This window comes from Platalea leucorodia, assembly GCF_965183815.1.
Source record: "Platalea leucorodia genome assembly, chromosome: 18".
Taxonomy (NCBI): Eukaryota; Metazoa; Chordata; class Aves; order Pelecaniformes; family Threskiornithidae; genus Platalea; species Platalea leucorodia.
Window position 1 is genome coordinate 2304814 of NC_138840.1, and position 15954 is coordinate 2320767.

Below are 15954 nucleotides of genomic sequence, written 5' to 3' on the forward strand. Positions count from 1 at the left end.
TGCTGTTAAAAACAGTTTCCACCGCTAAGTTCAATGATGTAAAGAAAGAGGAGAAAGGAGTCAAGCAGTTACAGCAATCTCAAGTCCAGCGAGCTGGACTGGTGTTCTCAATTCCAGTTTCCAGAGGACTAAAACAGGCTAGAGTGAGGATGGATCCCACAAATAACGCACCCAGGCTCCCTTTTAAGCACGCTGATGGGGTAAGTCCTTTCATTTTCACATGGAGATGCGACATCCCTGCAGCAGGCAGTGCACAAAGCAGCAGGCTCTACCATTCAGGAGGAATATCTTAAACAAGGAGCAGAACAACACACAGTTGCCTTCCCAGATTTTACCATACAGGCTCAGCAAAGACTTGAAGTTCTAGCAGCAGGCAACTAGTCAAAGTTGACCCAACACTGTTCTGGGGCATCAGATTCATCTTTCCGTGATCAGCTATTGTACAGGGCTCGGCCCAGGAGTTTTGTGTATGTCCATGTCCAAGTAATTCAGTGGTTTCAGTTAGTTTCATTCTTAAGAGTCAGGGACCACAGAACTAAAGCTGGAGGAAACACTGCTGTTGCTGATATAAAGTCTTCTACCCTGCTTACAGAGGGAGCTGCAAACATACCTGTGCCAATGCCTCAACTGCAAGAGAAAGAAGCTCTGACATAGGCTTTTAAAAGTGTTTATTGACCGTTATTAGATGGAATGATGGCGCAATAGTGCAAACCACTGTGCAATTGGGAGAACACACTCCCTTCCCAGCTTTCACATTTACTTTATTATACAGGAGACATGGAATAAGGATTAAATACAAAATGGGTCAGTATGCTGCATTTACCACACTCCGTTGGGCTTTGGACAGATTACTGTTCCCTCAGTGCATGTCAGTTCAGAGCTACATCGAAGTGGGAAGTGGCTGCTACGTTCTGTCCATCTCTACTAGCAAGGCAGTTGGAACCAGCAGTCTTTTTCATTTGCACACGCGTCCTCGGTCTGAAAAACCTAGCACTTTGCTCAGCCAGTTTCTGCACTTTCTGTTTCATAAAGAATGGAAAATGCCAGATGTTCACAAACCACACATAATATTTACTAGTACACTACAAGTGAGCTTCAAAAGTACTTCTTCAGAAGCAAGATTTCAGCTAATATTCATCTATCTTGCTAGCTTGTAAACTTAGGTGCCCACTTCCTCGTCTTTGCGTGATTTTCTCCCTGGAAGCTTCTAAAAACAATTAGGAGCGAGCAGCTAAACTTTGTAGTTCTAGTGCTTGAGAGTCAGCATTGGAAGAGACTTATTAGTCCAATAATAAACCGCCAGCTAGTTTCTCTAAGGAAGTTTCATTGTTAAATTATAAGTCAAAGAACATCCTGTCCTCAAATGATGCATTTTGGAAAAAAAAAACAACCCCAACCACGCTCAAAAAATTAAACACCACTGTTACGAGTCTGAAGGCTAAACTGACCAGCACGCAGTGGTTCCAACTATCACCCATGCATACTTCTTGCTTTTCAAACCTGTAACATCTTTCTCTTCAAGAGAATCTAGAACCACAGCCACTTGGAGACTAATAAAACCATGGGGCAGATACTGGAGACTTTAGAAACTGCTGGATTAAGGTAATGTGAATTGGTGTTGTGCCCTCTTTGAATGTCATTCTTATTCCAGTCCGACAAAGTTACCTATACATATAAAATGTTAAAGTTGTGCCACTTGTCAAAAACAAGACATCTCCAATTATCAATCACACTTCAGCATACAGTTGGGACAGGGAATAATACATTACAGAAAGCAAAACCACGAGATTTTAGTTACATAAAACAATATAATTTGTATATAAACTGATAAATACTGTCTCCATGGTTCACTAATTCCAAATACTAGTTATCTGCACATTAGTTGCTAATATCTATTACTAGAAGTAGGTCCAGCTTGTGCTCTCTCAGGGTGGTTAACTCATTTCCGAGACTAGTCAGCCTGTTCGCTCTGAGGGAAAAAAATCTCAGCAATGAGACTAGGTTCCATGTGAAGATTTCATTTTGTTGTCTGCCAGATAATGAATCCTATGATTATAGAAGCCACAGCAAGACCAAGAATCAGGATACAGATCTTCTTACGGGATTTCTTCTAATAAAAGAAGGAAAAAAAGCCACTGACACCAGGAACAGATGACAAGAGGAAAGAGCAAGCCTACCAGTTAACGTTACTAACTTTGGCGAACTGGAGCACTTGATACCCATACTTATTGAAGAGAAGTAGCCAGTGTAGACCGAACACTTTTACATGTTCCTTAAACTGCATGATCCTACAGGTAATGTTTTTAGTTTTAGGAGCACAGCAGTCTAAGAAATACAGTTAAGTCAAAATGTGACAAGTTTTGCTTCTCTTAAGGAAAATGCAAGCTTTACTTCAACTTGACAACACCTACCATATGCTTTTCATACCAAGGGACAACACCATGGCTTCAAAGGAAAGCCAAACATCTCTAGCTATTTAGATTTTCCAGGTAAGACTAATAAAACTGCGAAGCAGTTCTCTGATACAATCTCCCCTTGGCCACTTGGAGTTGGTGTAGAAATAGTATTGCATTTCTACAGTTCAAATGATTTAATATACAGTTACTGTACTTTGATTTTACAGCTTTGATCACTTTATTCATCATAGGAAACTACAGTCTGTCCATATACACCAAATATTTTTAACTTGGTATCTAAGGATCGTTATATATAACCACTTCCATCTCCATCCAGAAAAACACATCCAATGCATGTCCAATAGCTCCCAAACTTAGATTTATAATATACCTCAAAATTTTATGAAGGAAGCCATGGAGAGAGAGAATACTACTAAATGCTGCCAGATGGTAAAAGCTTCTTTCCCTCCCTTGCAGCAGCACTGGGGTTTTATTGCCTTCTAGTGCCTCCCCACTTAACAGCTTGAAAGAGTCCAATTTTTTTATCTTGTGGAAGCCTGAAGTCCCAGCCTGAAACTCTGTATGGGACTGACTAAAGCAGAACCCGTGTTCCTTCACAGAACCTGAACCTACGGGGACAATAGTGATGAAAGGAACCTACAGAAAACATTGAATATCATACACAAAGGAGATCTAAGCAGCATTGAGAACCACTGCAAGAGATTTTATGGGACAGGGAGGACAGACTACGGGATAGACACTCAGCAGTTAGAAAGAAGGGGGCTGCAAATCCCAGTCACCAGAAGTTTCCCAAGTCTGGGCAAGGATTTTTGCACATCAGCGTCTTGGCTGATAGGTTTACAAGGTGGATACAACATGAGAATTTGTTCTTGTTTAACTGTTCTGCTAACTCCTGAGAACAGCAGACAGCTAAACACTTAAACTTGCTGAGCACACCTACATGAAGGAACAGACTGACGATATATCCTCTGAAGTAGAAGGGTAATTTCAGTACTGTGTTTTTGACTTAAGTGCTTTATCTGTTCCTTGCAGCACAATTTTGAGTGACTGCCAGCTTGCACAAGCTGTGTTTAATAACTTTTTTGGTGTGCTGCAGTCCTCGGTATGTGTCTTGTTATGCCCGTTCCATTATTGCTCAACCGTATATTGACAATAATGCAAGCATACAGAATTTACCTGATAATAGGCAGCTCTCTGTAACTGCTCACTGGCTCTCTCCACATGGACTTCTGCACTTTCCACATTTGCCTCTATGCTATCTACGGAAAAATAAGAGAACTCATTGTAAAATATTTCAGAGCTTCGGTGTTTAAAAAAAAATAATCAGAAATACAATACTTTTAATGCAAAATACTGGAAAATTTAATCTACGTAGGCAAAATATGTAATTGAACTAAAAAGAAACTTCCTATTATCCAAACACACTTACCAATCATATCTCCTTGGTCATGAATCATCATGGCTAAATCCTTAAATATCTGATTGACATCCAAAATGTCTGCCTGAAGACAACAGTTTGACAAGTTATAACAAACATTGGTTACAGTTTTTCTGACCATTGCTCAAAGTGTCAGAATGGATACTGTCATTCACTGACTGAGGTGACGTGATGCTACTACCTATGGAACTTGGGATTGACACAAGAGCCTACAATATTCCTGCTACCGAATATCTGTTTCATCACACTAGCAATTAGTGCAGTATGGAACTGAGGTGAACATTGTAACGCGAGTTGCTCCTACCATCTCTGAAGGACCCCCAGTCAATGCCGAAGGAAAATATACCTAGTCTCCTTCAACAGGAGCAGGGAGATTGATCTTGGCATCAATCCTCTCTACAAGGAACTCTGTTCCTCCACCTTCAGATCTCCTCAGCCCATCCCATTAGTTAGCACTGCACGACTCCTTTGGTTTATCTCCCAATACTGTTAACTGTGCAGGATCTACTGGTCACCTCTAATTGCCTGATTGCTGTTTCTCTTTCTTTAATGAGTTCAAGGTCCTGTTCAGTTATTGCCACATCTTCTTCCTGAGACTGCATTTGATTCCAATCTTCACCACTGGAAAGAGATGGAAAGAAAGTACGACTCTTTCTCTGAGTATAGGTACTTCCACACTCCATTTACAGCAAAGCGCCAGCGAGTTAAAGTGGAAAAGTTTCCTACAGAACAACCCCCGGTTCCTGGCCCTGCAACCGTATACAGAGATAGGACTGATTTGTGACAGCAGTTACAGACTGCAACAACTGAGAAAAAGGGACAGATCAGGAAAAGTGAAGAAACTGGAAAGCCGTTACTTGCATAGAATACTCTGTTCTAGGATGTGACAGTTATCTATAGCATTATAGAAGAAACCTCCTTATTTCAATTCTGCTTTTTTTTTTTTTTTTTGAAAAAAACCCCAACAACCCAAAAACCTGTAACTACTTCCTTCCCTCTCACCATCCCCCAAAAGGAGAAATCAGGGTGATAGTTTTGATAGAGAGTAGCCTGCAAGCACAACATTATCAGAACAAAAGAACACCTGACAAGCATCGGGATTCAAAGATTCTCACTTGCTATCTGGCATTTGGAGATAAGAATAAAGTGGTTTAGTATTTTAATTCTTTAGTCTAGTCAGAACTTCAAATTAAATCAAAAGAGATGTTAAAAACCAAGTAACTCTGCATCCCAGTCTACCTCTCTCCCGATGAGTTGGTACTTCGTAACTGCTGCTCAAGTTACACCAGTTTTAGCGAAGGCAGTACCTATAATCCAAGGCCATCTATATGTTCAGCATAGAAAGTTCTTCAAGGGCAACATCCCCCTCTTCTCAACAAAGAGAAGTGTGCTGGAAAGCACCGTAACATTCCAGTGTTAGGTATATAACACTAAATTGTAAGTTTTTAAAAGTCTCAAAGTGCCAAAAAGAAATGAAGATAAACTGCATGAGTAGGTCAGAGACAGCTGACCATCCCAGCAATTCAGCTCTGAGATGACAGTAGGGTTTTCAGATATTTAAGGCAGAAGTTTCTGATATATAGCACACAAGAACAACTTCAAATGTGGAGCAGCTGCTGTGTGCCAGTATCTCTCACTGAGCTATGAGCCTCTGCATGACCGGGGACCTGTCTGGTTCCCCTCGCTTTAGTGAACAAGGCCTTCAAACCTATCACAGCATCTGCATAACTCAACAACCTGGGGTTTTCGCTCCTGACTCAGTATGTGAAAGCACAGGGCTAACGAAGGGGATGCACACCAAGCAGCTGATCAGATGAAGTGCAGTTTCCAGAGGGAGGATGTATAGATGAGACATGTAGGCTAGGTCTCTTGATTTTGAAAGTTAAAGGATTTATACAGATGGGGCCAAAAGATTTCATCCCAGTTTCGTCAAACATACACATGGTAGAAATGGATGCAGTAATCACAGATACTTCTGGAGTGTCTTGAGTTCTCTTTACTGACACTGTAGAGCTGATATAACATTTTACAAACCTACCTACTACGCAGGCACACCGTTACTGCAAAACTGATACAACTGTCTGACAGGTGACAGTAATGCTGTCTTGTGCATGTTCTAGGATTAGTTTGCCAGTGTGTAATGTCCAGGACTTCTGAATTTAAGGCAACCTCAACTACTACTCTGTAATAGCTCCAACTGGGCTGCTAGATAACACCCAAGCCCATGAAATAAATATACAGCTCTTTGTGGAAAGAGTCACAGTGAGGGAAATCCCGACTGGTAATCTTGTGCTCACAGTCCAGAAAACCAGGAGCTCCAGCTGCCACATACTAGGGACTCTACTATTCCCCTCAGGGCAGTAACCACACAACCTACAGTTAAGGAGCATAAAATCCTGTCATATGCAGTTAATTTTTTACCTTGTATATTACAAGTACTGTAATAATTGCATTTCAGATCTTTTTGCTTTGCATTCAGCTAGCAGACCCCGGCCCAAGTTAGAACAACATATCTTGTCACAAAAACTTTAGTTATACATAGTTAAAACTATACATCAAGAGTACGAGAAGCTGTTACCTATCAAATGAAACAAGCTGTTCTTCTCTGAACCGCTCATCAGCCTGGAAGAGAGAAATGAGTTTTTAGTCTTGCAGACTACCAGGACCACTTGCAAAATCAACAGGATTATCTTGAAGACAAAGGCATATATTGTCCAGAGAGTTCTTTGAGAATGCCACTGTCACTTCAACTTTCAGATTTAATTGAGGTTAATTAAGATTAGATTTAGATTAATCTTTAGATTTAAGTTTTAGATTCAGGTTGTCTCTGCAAATCAGAGGCAACTGAGAGATCAAAAGCAGCTAGTCCATTTACTCAGATCAGCCGTCATTGTCACTTCCTTTCTCAACACATGACAAAAAATTTGGAGCATAATCCAACTGATAAATGTGTTCCCTTGTAGAAATTAAGAATGCATACTTAACACAAAGCCTCTCAAGGCAAGGGGAGAAAAATGCTTTCACTGGCCTTTTTATTATGAATTCTTAGTAGCCACAGGGGTTTGTCAAAACATAACAGGGAGAAAGTTCGAACGTAAATTGGAGATATTAGCAGGACGGAAGCTATAAGAAAATAAAGAAACATAGTGTGAGATTTAAGGTATAATTTAAGGTGTGTAAGCTTCCAACTGACCTGTTAAATTTTATAGTCTAGGGCTGACATCAAGCAAAGAGCAGCCTGCAATACTTTGCTATTAACTATACTTTGACTCCCCATCTCGTCCTCCGTAACATTTGCAACTACCAGGATTCCTTCCCTCCTTTACTAACATTGACCAGCAGCACGCTGAAATGAGTGCCTAGTACTTATAACATCTGGAATGACAAAACTGATGCACCAAGGCCTCATCTGCACTCAGTAATGTGTCAGTAGATGGCTATGAAGTTGGTAGGCAAGTACAAGATCTCTCAAAAGATTTATAGTTCACTGTATCAATACAAAATTCCTATCAATACTTACAGAGATACGGGAGCCAGCTCTCGCCCTTGCTACAGTCTCTTTTTCCTTCTCTGACACTCGCCTCTGTATTGCCTGGAAGTTATTTAAGGCCGCGGAGAAGTCATTCATTAAACGTTCTTTCTGAAGCCTCTGTTGGCGCTAAAGAATTGAAACAAAAGCAAGTGTTCAGATACTCCCATTCACGATAATGTAACTGTCAGACTCTCAAAAAAACCATCATTGCAATAATAACAACAATGAATGCTGGCATTCAAGTGATCTTTTGGTTCCAGCATTCTGGGGCACTGAAGAGAACAAAAAGCCCACCATATTTTAATTCGTTATACCAAATGCTCTACGCCTTGCCTACTGCAGAACATTTTTGTGCAATAAGGTTCTCTCATTTCAATCTAGTTTTAAGTCTGAAGTACAGAGGTCTTCTATACCATTACTTTTATTCAAATCACATTCCAGTAATCTGCCACATTCAATTATGTACCTTTTGGATACCTACAATGTCTTTACCCTCCATTCCTCTACTTAGCCAACCTGGTAATACTTAACTTTCTCTTGTCCTGATAAGACAACTCCCTTAACTTTCTTACAAATACAGGGAGCCCCACATTTCCAGAACCAATGACAACACCCATTACCCCAGTTTCATAAGCTGTCTCTCCCAGCCATGACACACTACAAGGCTAGTGTTATTTGATCAGAGAATATTCTTAGTCCTGATAACCATTTTAGTTTACCTTTTCTCCAAATGCATTAGTTGTAATATTCCTTTTCATCCTCATTTTACAGTACCAACTTATTTAGCCTCCACAGAATGTCTCCTTCGAGTGTTGTGACATCTCAGTTATGGGAAACAAGAAGATGTGAAAAAGCTTGTCCCAAGGACACTCAATACTCTGGTGAGTTCTTATGTTTTCCATTAGAGAGATTCCCAACAGCTGTCTCAAATTGCAGGCTTTCCAGTATTGTAATCCTTCAACAAGTTTGCATCAATTCAACAGCCATTTCAAGGAAATAAATGTTTTCAATTAATTTTTTTCTATAATAAGCCACTACAGCAGCCTCATAATACACTGCAGCTTCCATCTAAGCCGTCTGGAAGCAACAACCTTTCTGCCAGAGGAGATCCTCAGCATGCTGATGCTAGCTCCTGCAGATTTTGACTGGACTGCTCGAACAGGCTTCACTAGGCTTCAAAAGTCACTGCTGCATTCACTGAGATGCACATGACAGGATTTTGTTCACCAGAGGGAGATTAACTGAAAAACATTTGCTGAACAAACAAGCAAAATGTGGCCATGCTTACAACCGGCATATGAACCTTTAAATACAGAATTAGACTAAAACAACATCTGCTGTCCCGTATCCACAGATCATCCCACAACAGTATCACAAAAGCAGTTTTATCAATATTGTGGTAGTGATTTAAAGTAGAGCAAGAAGGCGCCCACAGCAGAGGACTGTCCCTTCCCTTTCCCACAGGGAGGGGGAACTCAAAAGACTATTTGGCGAGAGATAAAGTCATAATCATTGCCGCACTATATTTTGCTTTATTGACATATGAGCAAGGTGAGTCAGCTTCCCCCCCCCCCCGGCTAATAAATCACATGCAAGGGAAAGCTTTTTGGCATGATAACATTTCATACTGACATGCAGTTTGCTATGAGTTGTTATCCTAAACCACTGCCTCGCATCACCAGGCACTTTATAAACAAGATTATTTTTTCAGAAATTTACTCAAAAACCCAGAATTGCATACTCGGCTCTCCCCAAACACTTAGGGCTTCTTATTCTCATGCGAGTAAGTTTTATACCTATTTGCCACTGGGAAACATTGTTTTCCCAGTGTCATATAAGCAGCCAGGATGAAGCCAGTTTAATGTGTTTCCCTACTTCAACAACATTCTTCATTGCAAAAGGCTGCTGTCTCTTCAGCTGTGCCAGCTCAAGCTTTGTGAGGTTGCAGTCTAAGTTTCATGAAATGAGTGATTTAAAAATACATCCAGACAAATTCTGTGTGCCTACCTGTTCAGAAGCAGATAGAGGGAGCGGTAGAGACCCCAGCTCCTTTAGATATTCATTGGTCTCTTTGGCAAGGCAGTTTGCAGAATGCTGTAGCTGTTGTCTGAAATAAAAGTTCAAAAGCAGTTACACAAGCTTCTACCTAAAAAGCAGTCTCCGAGCATTTCAGTTTCCAAAATAATGGCCAAGTAGGGATTCTGAGATCACACATCTTTATGGTGGTTTTTTTTTTTTTTCACCCTAATGGAACCGAGATGTACTTTTAGCTTTTACCATCAACTTGACTCTGGACTACGTTTTAAAAAAAGATTCAAAGAAGTTCTGTGCTCCCTGCTAACTAGTATAATTCAGTAGTTTTAAAAAGATTTTTCTCCAATGGCATAAGAGAGAAATTCAAGAGACAGACAACTTTATTCAGTGAACATAATCACTCTTCTACAGTGAATTCCTTGTGGTACCAATTGGCAACTAACGGTTCACTTGACAACTGCCAGCTCCATTGTTAAATGTACATTTCACAAAAGTACAGAGGCTCAGAGATATTAAATTCTTACATTTTTGTGAAAATTAATGGTCAGAGAGAAGAATGATCCAGCTGCTACTTTGGGAAACCCAAGGCTTTCCTTTGAGCCTTCATGTTTTCCAACAACATTGCAATTTAAAGCTATTGTTGCAAAGAATCTAGTGCAGCAGCACCTTCATTAGTACCACAATACAGAAAGACATTAGTTACATTGAACTTAATGTAAAGACATAATCTTTTACATCAAAGACGCAGTTCATTCAAAAGAATGCTAGTGCTTCACAGAGAACAGAACCACAAGTTTTATTTTGCAGCCATATGCACAAAAACTAATACTGCAAACCAGGAAGACACAAAATACTAAAACAAGAACCAATTTTTTTGGCATTCAGTGGATACAAGATGCTTAAGTGAAAGTCACCTATTCAGCCCAACAGATACACAAATCAAAGTATTCAGGCTGCATTATTGTATAAGCTGACCTGCAATACGTGAGCTGAAAAAAACACCCATGCGTTTTTGTATTAAATTTGCATGGCAGCTGACAACCTGTGGAGTGCAACCACTCTCACCTTAAAGAGGAGGGCCATTTCTACAATGAAATTAAATGGAAGGACTGACTTTCAAGTTTTCTTTTATGACTCCAGAAATTATTCTTCTCAGAACTTGCTATTTATGCTTTACAAGTTTGTAAAAGCTGCACAGACATACAGGCTCCCTGTTGAGGGTCTCCAGGAGTCAGTTGGGACTAGGCCTGTTTAAATGTCTTCTCTGTTGTCCCCCACTGGCATATTATTCTTCTGAAATTACATGTGGTGTTTTGGCTGCCATATAGGATTGCTAATCTTTCTAGTGCCTAAATCCATCTGTACTACAAGCTACTTTTTCATCAGTTATGGGTCTTCCTTGCTGTTTTTCCTTCTTGCTTTTATGTGAGGACCAAGTACCTAGTATGGCATTCATTTATTCTAAACCACAAGCGAAGCTACTATGGCTAGTCCTCAGAGTACAGCTAATGCATGGCTGATGTACTACTACCCTTTTTAAACAAACTATACTGTTTCTAACCATTCCTATCCAGCAGTTTTGAATGGCTTCTCCAGAGTCCTGCAGGAACACCTTAACTCGTCCAGTAAACTACTTAATGCAGCTAGTCATTTTTGGTTTGTAGGAGTATTAAATTTATCTAATAAAGCATCTCCCCAAAGCAAGTAACCCAGTTCCTCTAAGAATACAGACAGAAATGAAAGAGAACCTATACAACTGTTAGCTCATTTAATACTTACAAGTTCTCCTGAAGCTTGCTGGAATCCTGCTTGGTTCCCAGCTGGCTCATCAAATTCTTTATTTGAGCAGCTGAAGATAAAGAGATCACAAGATGAGTTAGTAAGACAAGTTCTAGTGTATTTTATTCCTTGTTGAATATATTCTTCTAGCTTTCCCCAAAGGATTTCTCTCAATGTTTGACTTAACTCAAGCTGGTAAGACAACACTTATATTCTTCGCTTTAAATGCAAAGTGTATTTTAAACATCCCCATTTAGACATGATCCAGCCTAAAAGACTAACTTTCAGATAAGAAAGTGATAGTGAGGCATACATACTCTGAAGACAAGTCTGTGGAGCTAAAAGCTTGTGCACTCCTCTTCCTCAGCCTTTCCAGACCAACTAACATAGCTGTTTGTTTCTACCAGCCTTGCTATTTCTTTATTTTAGGCTATCACTGCTGCAGAACAACTTTACTATGCTGCGTTGCCACTTTTACATATTCTAAAGTTACTTAAATTATTAGGGCTCTGTTAAAAAAAAAAAAAAGCCAAGGGTTGCTATCAGTTAAAAAACAAAACCAAAAACAAACCTCTGAATTCTTCTACTCATTATAGCCCAAACCCTTCACAGTACTGGCACAAACAATCTTTCAAGATCAGCAGATAGCAATGGTGCAGTTCACAGTTAGCTTGCATCAATCTGAAATCACATTGTAGCGAGAAGAGAGATTCTAGCCCTCTTTCTCCCCATCTCCTATGTTTTTCCACTGTTTTCCTTGCATAGGCACTAGTGCTCATGCAACCACATGAATCACATCAAACTGTTAACCTACCTGAAAAGCAAGTACCATCTTCTCTCCCCGCTCCCTCTACCTTAGAAAACTTTTTTTTTTGACAGATCAACAAGCTCATCCACTTTATTCTGCAGCTGCACAATTTTTAACATTAATAAAGATGCTGGGTGCACAAGTTATGACAGCAGTACAAAGTTTGATTGGCTCAAATAGATGACGAAGTCATATGCTATCCCATCAAGCATCGAAAGAGGCAAGACCAAGGAGGATCAACTTAATATAGTTCTACAGGCAGCTGAATTGAGTTGAAATACCCCATGAGTTTAACAAGAGCTACTTCCAATTCAGTGACATCCTACTGGTGTAATTTCTGCTTTCAGCCTGGAGCAAGCCACCTCAGTTAATTAAACGTGTTGCTGAAGAAACATCAGATTCCTACAACTGTCACTTCTTTTAAAGTGATGTCCAATCGCTTATTAACAACGGCTGCTCAGCTAAGGCTGCAATATGATTTAATCAGTAATTAGGCAAGTATTCCAGCTTTTGCATCCAGTAAGAGTATTCTCACTGAGAATTCTAGACCTCTGTTAGCTCATACAGTAAGGAGCTGTTTAGCAGCTTCCTACACACTCAGGTGAACATGGCTTCTAGCAAGCAAGACTGCACGTCTTTCACAGCTCTGTCAGCCCCAGGAGGGTCAGAAAAGTTCACAGTCAAGCTAAGCTGACAAACGGCTCGGGGACTATACTCTGTGCACGGATATCAAGGACTTTGCAAGTGGCGTTTGCGCTATAACATCTAGATATTCTGTGATGTGTTTTTTTTGTCCATTGGGGGAGATTCTTGCATGAGTCCCATTTCCATGCCAGGCAACATGCTTTTTGTCCTGATCTGAACCAGGTTCAGCAGTTTGCTGTGCTTAGTTTATCTCGGCCAACAGCAAGGCACAGAGCCTACACAAAATGAGAGCAAAGCGTCTGGGAGGCCAAAGGAAGGGGTTGGAGCTCTTGACCGTTATTCTTTGGATGGTGGGTATACTTACCAACACAGAGAGACCCCCTCAGTCAACAGCTTTCAGTCTCCAAACCCTTTCAATTTTAGGCTGTAAAGCCTTCCACATACTGACTTATTTTACACTTAAGATTACTTAAAACATTTCAGTCTCTGCTCTAGATGCTTAGGTAATGTAACAGTCTTGCAAGCAACAGTTTTGCCAGCTCAGGTCAAAAGTTTTCTATACATTTTGTGTGAAATGCTAACTCTGTACAGAGTTTCCCAAAAGGAATGAATAATAGTCAGCTGTGTCCACTGTTCGCTTGCTGTTTTCCTTACAGGGAATGAAAGGAGAAATGAGGACACGCTCAAGGCTTCAATATCTCTTCTCCTCCTAGGCTTGAATGGAAAGCTTTTATAAGATGTGTAATAAAGTTAATTACTGTAACGTTAAGTCAGATGTTCTGTGTGTTCCCACCCACCTTGATAAAAACTGTAAGGCTATTTGTTTCATTTGAGATAGGCAGCGCACTGAGATAGGATGGCTGCTGGCCATGAGACAGTGGAAGCTTGTCCTATGAGAAAGAGAAGCTGAACTGCTTTGAAGGGGAAGCTCACAGAAGTCCCACGGAAGGGAGGGGGGTATAAAGGAAAAAAAAGAAAAAAACCCAGACAACCCATGTTATTTGATGAACTTGGAAGCAATTCAACTAGCAGCCATGCCTATACCAAAAGGAAATGAACATGACTGAGTGAAAGCAAAGCAGTTTCAGCAATGTTAATAGCTTTGTATAGTCAACTTGGATAAGTCACCAGCTTTCAGAGAAACCAACATGTTCAACTGACCTTGCCCCTAAAAAATTGCATAGGTACTTGGGCAATTAATGCCTTTTTTAGCGAAGGCAGTATCCTTAGGAAGGGGTTATATCAAAGACTTTTGGAAGCGACTCATTTAGTAGGCAGTATTTCAGCGATCAATACTAGGATTTCGATGATTAGCTTACGATACCAATAACTTTCCCTAACGACAACCATATGACCGAGAAACCGCACCACCATTTCCTCCACGGCAACCTGTCGGCAGCAGGATGCTTCCCTGCAGAACTCGGCCGGCTCAGCTACGAGGCAACGGGCGAGTTCACACCGGCCCTCGGCAGCCTCTGCCCGGTGCCTGCGCGCGGCGGGGGACGGCCGCTGCCTCGCCGCGGCCCCCGGGGCACCTCATCGGGGCGCCTCAGGGCGGATGAGAAGCCGGGCTCCGGCCAGGGGCGGCGGCGGGTTTCAGTTCTGCTGGGGAGGGGCGCGGCTCGGCCAGAGCCACATAAACCCCGCATCTAAAGCGGCCGGAGCGCCCGCTTCGCCCAGGCCAGCGCTTACTCACAATGCCCGGAGGAGGAAGCTCAGCCACCGGCTGGCAGCGAGGCGCCCACCCCCGGGAGGCCCCCGGCCGCCCGCCCGGCACCGCCCCGGCCGAGCCCCCGCCAGCCCGGCGGGGCGCTCCCCCCGCACCACCGCCGCGGCGGCCGCCGCGCTCCTCACGGCCGGGGCCGGGGCCGGGGCCGGGGCCGGGCCGCCCCTTCCCCCCCGGGCGCACTCACTGTACTGCGCGATGCGCTGCACGTTGGCGCTGCATGTCTGGATGATGCCGCCGAAGTCCCGCGGCGGGGGCGGCGCCCCGGGGCGGTAGGGGTCCAGCGGGCCGTACGACATGGCCGGGCCGGCAGGGAGGGAGGGAGGGAGGGAGGGAGGGAGCGCGGCTCCGCCGGGCCCAGCTGACAGCGCCCCGCCGGCCTCCGCGCATGCGCTGCCGCCGCCGCCGGGCGCGGCTGAGGGAGCGCCCGCAGATGCGCGGGGCGCGGCCGCCGGCGCCTGCGCGCTGGAGGGGCGGGGAGCGCGGCCGGGCGGGGGGGGCTCGGCCCGGGGCCCGGCGGCGCCGCGGCGGCGGGGGAGGCGCTGGGGTGGAGCCCGGCCCGGCCGCCGGGGCCCCGCGACCGCCTGGCGGGGCGCTGCGGGGGAGCCGCGGCTCCCAGCGCGCGGTCTCGCTGCCGAGCGGTGCCGCCACCAGGCGGCTGTGAGGGGAGGCCGCGCCCCGTCCCTGCCGGGGCCCAGGCGCGGTGTTCGGGTGAGCTGAGCCAGGGAGCGGGTCGGGTCGGTCAGATCGGGCGGTTTCCTGATCGCCTCACCCGGGGCCGAATGCCAGGGCCCCCCCGAGGGGAGCGGGGGAAGGCCTCGCTGCAGACCCAGGGCAACCCCCGGTGTCAGTACGGGCTGGGGGATGGAGGGACTGAGAGCAGCCCTGAGGAGAAGGACTTGGGGGTGCTGATAGAGGAAAAGCTGGCCACGAGCCGGCAATGTGCTCTGGCAGCCCAGAAAGCCAAGCGTCTCCTGGGCTGCATCCCCCGCAGCGTGGGCAGCGGGGCGAGGGGGGGATTCTGCCCCTCTGCTCCGCTCTGGGGAGACCCCCCTGGAGCCCCGCGTCCAGCTCGGGGGTCCTCAGCACGGGAAGGACATGGGGCTGTTGGAGCGGGGGCGGAGGAGGCCACAGAAACGGTCAGAGGGATGGAGCACCTCTGCTGTGAGGACAGGCTGAGAGCTGGGGTTCTTCAGCCTGGAGAAGAGAAGGCTGCGGGGAGACCTCATTGTGGCCTTTCAGTGCTTAAAGGGGGCTTATCAGAAAGATGGAGACAGACTTTTTAGCAGGGCCAATAGCGATAGGACAAGGGGTGATGGTTTTAAACTAAAAGAGGGGAGATTCAGACTGGGTATAAGGAAGAAATTTTTTACAACGAGGGTGGTGAAATGCTGGAAGGGGTTGCCCAGAGAGGTGGGAGATGCCCCATCCTTGGAAACATTCAAGGCCAGGCTGGATGGGGCTGTGAGCAACCTGATCTGGTTGTAGATGTCCGTGCCCATGGCAGGGGGATGGACTGGATGGGCTTGAAAGGTCCCTTCCATCCCAACGCATTCTGTGATTCTATGATAAAGC

General features: G+C 44.1%; 1 protein-coding gene across 1 annotated transcript; it reads right to left on the minus strand.

Annotated features, from left to right (window-relative positions):
* Positions 1 to 701: 701 nt before the first annotated feature.
* STX12 (syntaxin 12) lies at positions 702 to 14702 on the minus strand. The gene is made up of 9 exons (XM_082329378.1): positions 14567 to 14702; positions 11201 to 11270; positions 9395 to 9494; positions 7376 to 7513; positions 6434 to 6477; positions 4371 to 4476; positions 3847 to 3919; positions 3594 to 3676; positions 702 to 2110 (listed from the first exon to the last, which is right to left on the minus strand). The coding sequence occupies exons 1-9, from the start codon at positions 14676 to 14678 to the stop codon at positions 2018 to 2020; spliced, it is 819 nt and encodes a 272-aa protein (XP_082185504.1). The 5' UTR covers positions 14679 to 14702; the 3' UTR covers positions 702 to 2017.
* Positions 14703 to 15954: the final 1252 nt, after the last annotated feature.